This window comes from Thamnophis sirtalis, unplaced genomic scaffold (assembly GCF_051295495.1).
Source record: "Thamnophis sirtalis isolate CommonGarterSnake01/CBP01778 unplaced genomic scaffold, rThaSir2_p1.2 scaffold_1, whole genome shotgun sequence".
In the NCBI taxonomy this organism is placed as follows: domain Eukaryota; kingdom Metazoa; phylum Chordata; class Lepidosauria; order Squamata; family Natricidae; genus Thamnophis; species Thamnophis sirtalis.
The window spans coordinates 68979629-68985628 of NW_028261381.1; the positions used below are offsets into that span (position 1 = coordinate 68979629).

General features: G+C 38.1%; 1 protein-coding gene across 1 annotated transcript in view; it reads right to left on the reverse strand.

Moving 5' to 3' along the window:
• LOC148049521 (acyl-CoA (8-3)-desaturase-like) overlaps positions 1 to 4811 on the reverse strand; it is a 29415-nt gene extending 24604 nt beyond the window's left edge. Inside the window, exons 1-2 of the mRNA XM_087718837.1 lie at positions 4590 to 4811; positions 694 to 804 (exon numbers count right to left, since the gene is read on the reverse strand). Coding sequence (XP_087574963.1) covers positions 694 to 804; positions 4590 to 4811 — 333 coding nt within the window. The remainder of the gene's footprint in view (positions 1 to 693; positions 805 to 4589) is intronic.
• Between the last annotated feature and the right edge of the window lie 1189 nt (positions 4812 to 6000).

Here is a 6000-nt window from a genome sequence, read left to right on the forward strand (position 1 = left end):
TTCCATCTTCAAAAATGGAAAAAAATAGACCCAGAAAACTATAGACCTATCAGCCTGACCTCAATGCCAGGGAAGATTCTGGAAAAGATAATCAAGCTACAATCAGCAAACAAAAAGCCAACAAAAGCTAACAAAATAATAACCAAAAGCCAACATGGGTTTGTCAAAAACAGATCATGCCAGATTAATCTTATTGCATTCGTTGACAAAATTTGTGGACCAGAGGACTACTGTTGATATAATTTACTTGGAGTTCAGTAAGACATTTGTTAAAATAGACCATAACCTATTACTAGATAAAGTAGAAAAATGTGAGTTAGACAGCATCACCACCAGATGGAATCAAACTATTCTCCAAAGCACCTGAGGGTAGAACAAGAAGCAATGGGTGGAAATTAATCAAGGAGAGAAGCAACTTAGGACTGAGGAGAAATTTCCTGATGGTTAGAACAATTAATCAGTGGAACAGCTTGCCTCCAGAAGTTGTGAATGCCCCAACACTGCAAGTTTTTAAGAAGATGTTTGATAGCCATTTGTCTGAAATGGTATAGGGTTTCCTGCCTAGGCAGTGGATTGGACTAGAAGATCTCAAAGGTCCCTTCCACCTCTGCTATTGTATTGTATATAAACATAAGTGTCTCAAATAAAGGTTCTGCAAAGGGAATCCAACAGCTGAGATCACCCAATACTCACATTTTTTGTGGGCTCACAGCATGGCTGATCTGGTGCAAGCTCTCCAATTAGGAGGGAATTCAAATATCTCTTTACCAGATCCTCATCCTTGTGGAAAGCTTCAAAGGCATCCTAAACACACACACACATACAAATAAGGTTAACATGGAGAAGAATATCTGGTTATCATGATGGAAATGCCAGTTAAGTTGGCTAAGTGTTATTTTTGGAAATAATGAAAAGTGTATTGTAGGTGATGCTTCTCAACTGACTCTCTAGGAGGCCAACTCTATGACCTTGATTAATTTTGAGGACTAAAACTGTGCTGCTGTAGTTTACTTGAAATGAAAATAAGACAGAACCATCTTTCCCTGCAATAGTTGAACTTGGTTGGCTGCACAATCAGACTTGCAAGGTTCTCTTATCATAGCCAGTCTTAATAAAATTTGTTTTATCCTTACTGTGGAATTGATTTCCTGATCTGGTCTACTTAGTGGAGCTGAAATAATTCAAAAATTATACAACTCAACTCTATAGAGATCTTGATTTTTTTTCATTGCTCAAGGAATATTTTCAAGACGGAAAAAGAATACATACAGCCACCATCCATCAAAAACATGTTTGACAAGCAATAGAACATTGTACCGTATCTTTCAAAAATCTTGGAGCACTGGCAAACTACCAGAGGACTGGAAAAAAACGTATGTGATTCCCATCTTCAAAAAAAAGGGGGGGGGGAAACAGACCCAGGAAATTACAGACCAATCAGCCTAACATCAATACCTGGGAAAATACTGAAAAAGATAATCAAGAAACAGATCTGTGAACATCTAGAAACAAGTAAAGTAGTAAGTAGAAGTCAGCACAGGTTTATTCAAAACAGATCAGGCCAAACAAATCTTATTTCATTCTTTTATATAGTGACTAAATTAGTAAACCAGCAAAATGTTGTGGGCATAGCAGACTTCAGCAAGGCATTCAACAAGGTAGAGCACAACCTACTCTTTGGTAAACTAGAAAAAAGTGGGATAGATAGTGTCACCACCAGATGGATTCGTAACTGGCTTACAAACCGTACTCAACGAGTAGTCCTTAATGGGTCTACGTCTACATGGAGGGAAGTAAGCAGTGGGGTAGAACAAGGTTCCATCTTTGGTACAGTAATCTTCAATATCTTGATAAACAACTTAGATGAAGTAATAGAAGGGAAACTTATCAAATTTGCAGATGATATTAAGCTAGCAGGAATAGCCAACATCGTAGATGATAGGCTGAAGATCCAGATGGATCTTGATAGATTTGAACACTGGGCCCTAACTAACAAAATGAAATTCAATGTAGAGAAAAATAAAGTCTTACCATTAGGCATGAAAAACCAAAAGTACACACATAAAAATTGGGAGAAACCAGGCTTAAATGCTGTAACTGGGAGACGCATCTTGGAGTCTTAGTGGCCAACCAATTAAATATGAGCCTATAATGTGCCAACGCAGTCCTAAATTGCATTAACAGAGGGATTCAATCAAGATCAAATGAGGTACTAATAAAGCCTTAGTAAGGCCACACCTAGAATACTGCAGCCAGTTTTGGTCACCACACTACAAAAAAGATGTTAAGATTCTAGAAAGAGTGCAGAGAAGAGCAACAAAGATGATAAGGGGACTGGAGGCTAAAACATATGAAGAACAGTAACAGAACTGGGCATGGCTAGTCTTGTGAACAGAAGGAACAAGGGAGACATAATAGCAGGGTTCCCATATTTGAGGAACTATCATAGAGAGGAGGGGTTAAACCTATTTTCTAAAGCACCTGAAGGCCAGACAAGGCATAATGGACGGAAACTGATCAAGGAGAGATTCAACCTAGAAATAAGGAGAAAGACTTTTATCTCATCCATCACTATTTTTACATTGGCAACAGTTATAACTGCACATGAATGGCAGACTTATGTGCACATACATCACTCTGCAATATGCCAATGTGTTCACAGAAGATTTCAAATGTTCTCAACTCCTGAATTTATATGAAATTTACTGATGACATTTTCATGATCTGTACCCATGAAAATCCCTCATTAAATTCTATCAGGATTGCAACACTTCCAATACTTCAATCCCATTATCAACCTAAGCCTAGATGAATCCAATAAGCCCACTTTTCTGAAAATAAAAACATGATGGACACACATTCCAACCTTCACCACCAGATCAAAATTTGAGACAGCTGAACCTACATATAGCAAGAAGTATCCGCCTACCTCAGAAGGCCTTAACAAAAACAGTGGGGTTTTAACCCATCATGGTTATGTAATCAAGGAATCTTCATCTGCTAATACCCCAGTTTTCCCTTTTCCTTTCCCACTCCTTTCCTTCCCATTACCACCTCTGTCCATAAATTCCCAGCTTCATCCTTGAAGACAATATTCATGCAGTGACTGCATATAGATTCTTCCATTCAGATGGCAATGAAGACATTTTGATAATATCAGTGCTAGATTTGGTCTCAAGTATGTCATCAATGCCTGAATGTCCCATAATAGATGGTGTTATTTAAAGAGAGCCTTCAGTCAGAGATTAACTTGAAGGCAGAATACATCAGGTATTTACCAGAAATGTCTAGAAGTGACAGAATGTCTCTAGAAAGTGTGGTCCTTTTTCACCTGCTACAGATGCTTCCAAGATTGAAAGTCCTGATAGATATGCTAAAACACAGAAGATGTTTCTGAGCCTCAGCTACAGATCCTTGTACAACAGGCGAGTTACAACAGGAACATAGAAAAAGTCAATCTCTGTTCTGATAATTTTTATTTAGCTTATATTTATATTTTCTTCATATACTGAAGCAATAATGACATAGACATACATGTATGTGTGTGTATAGAGGTGTCTGTACATTTAAACATTTTATCAAAATGTTAATCAAATTCTATAAACTATTGTGTTCTAAACTTAACTAGAATTCAGTCCTGAGAGACTTGTAGACTTCAACTCATAGAATTCCCCAGCCAGCATAGTTGAACTTGAGGTTGGTTGAAGTCCACAAGTCTTTAAGTTGCCAAGGTTGGAGAGCCCTGACTTAGAAAGTTGCCAGTTCCTTCTTTCCAGTGGTGGGATTGCAAATCTTTTCCTACAACTTCTATGAGAACATGCTTCATGTGCAGCACAAATCTGTTGAAGTGCCAGCCCCCCTTCAATTGTGACTGTTGTGGATTTTAATATTGTTTGTATCGTCTTGTTTATCCCCTCCCCTGTTTTATTGTGAGCTGCCCGGAGTCCTTTGGGAGTGGGCGGCATACAAAACCAATAAACGAAACGAAACAAAATCCTGCAATACTTGGTAGAGGTCACACTTCTATGCTACCAATATTACTCATATATTTTCACTGAGAAAGTCTGCCAGACTGAATTTTGCTTATCCATGCTTTTTCACAAACACCTTCTGATCAGGTCCTCAAACCTCAGCTGTATTTTGTTCACATTGTCTAGATGTCAATAAAGTTATGCAATTTAACTGCAGTCAAACATTGACCCAACCTGGAAAAAAGAAAGCCTGCAAATCACATCAATTTGTACATCTGTACATTTGCTGCTTAGCTGCTGCCCTGTCTTTTTTCCAAACTTCTAAATTTTGGGCAGATTTTGTTAATTAATACTACAAAATTGCCAAGCAATACAACCACCATCTGGAACTTCCTTACATTGTGTTAAAGTATTGGACTGTCCAACCCAGAATGACTGTTCTGTAATGTCAGAATTCCCTTCAGCTTCAGAGAAGAGAGATTCCTTTCTACCCATTCTGCTATTTGAGACCCTTGGAGAAAGACACAACCTCAACCCGGAATGTGTGCATGCAAAGTAAGTGTTTTGTGCAGCCTTCAGGTCATTCCATGGCTGTCTTTCCCCTCAGCAAGGACTCACCGTGGCATCTTGTCCAGAATAGTGTCTGATGAGACGAGGCCCACCTGGATGCCGCAAATAGAACTGACTAACATCATAAACCTTTCGGTCGATGACCAGCCATCTCTCTTCCTTCAAGTCTCCATTGCCTGTGCGGAGCCCCACTTCCTCCCAGGTGAAGAGCTGGGGGAACCCTGGCTGACTCTCTGGCTTCTCTGCACTGGCTCCTGACCGAGGGGGCATCCTGGCTGGAAGCACTGAGGGATGCTGCTCCACTAACTCCTGGACTGTTTTTTAAGCCTGTGGAAAGTGAAAGCGACTCTATTTCTTCATTCGGCTAAATGTTGCAGCCAACTTTATATATACCTCTATTAGCCACCCACACTGCCATTAACTTCCTGTTGCTCCCGATCTACTCTTACAAGGCTTCCTTCTCCTCCCCTTATAGAAGGCATCTCTTCTTTCAGAGAACATGAAATTGAGTAGTACTAGAGTATCAACTTGGATTAAAAAAGATATTGCCATTGAGGTTTTTTTTTAAAGAATAATAAAGAACTGTGTAAAATATTCTGGGTAAGAATTGAATAAGTTCCATAACAGTTTTCCATAGGAGTTTAGCAACCTCTTCACCAATAGTTACTTTTAAGGGGCTTCCTTCTGTAAACATCAAAAAGCAGAAAAGCAGAGAATTGGGAAAACCCATTCAGGAAGAGAAGCATTGCACAAGCATTTGCACTGCTTCCAAAACTCTAAATCCTTCTAGGCATGAGGACTTCTTTTTTAAACGAAGTGTTATCCAGGTTTTTTCCATTTATATCTTCTATTATGCATAGTTCATTTTACATCATATTTTCATTTTACATTTCAGTCATCTTATTTTCATTCCATATTTTCCTGCTTAATTTAATTTCTTCTTAATATATAAACAATATCAATATTTGCCTCTCCAAATTAATCACATTTCCATATGTTTTTTTCTGTTTTACTATTAATAACATATATCCTCAAATTTAATTTTATATAATAAACATTTCATTTAGTTAGTTATCCACAAGTAATACTATTAATCTGTTTCCCTCGCATCGTATTGGATATATACCGTTGGTTATATTTACCAAATTTCATTCTTTTTTACTAGTAAATCCTTTTCTTTCTTTTCTCCTTTCAACCATTTTCTTCTTAGTCTCTCAGGAAATTCACTTCTCTTATACTTTCTTTTCTTCACCCATATACCTAACTTTTTCTTTTTCTTAATCTTGAAATTTCTATATTTTTTCTTTCCAATCTTTTCTTTTAAAATTCTGTTGTTTTACTACCTCTCTCCAGTCCTCCCCATCTTTCCCCATTTACCTTGGGTTGATCACTCTTTCACCCAGGTTTCAGCACCTCTCCTGCTCAAATGGCTTGGTCCGGGTGCCCTGACTTTAAAGTG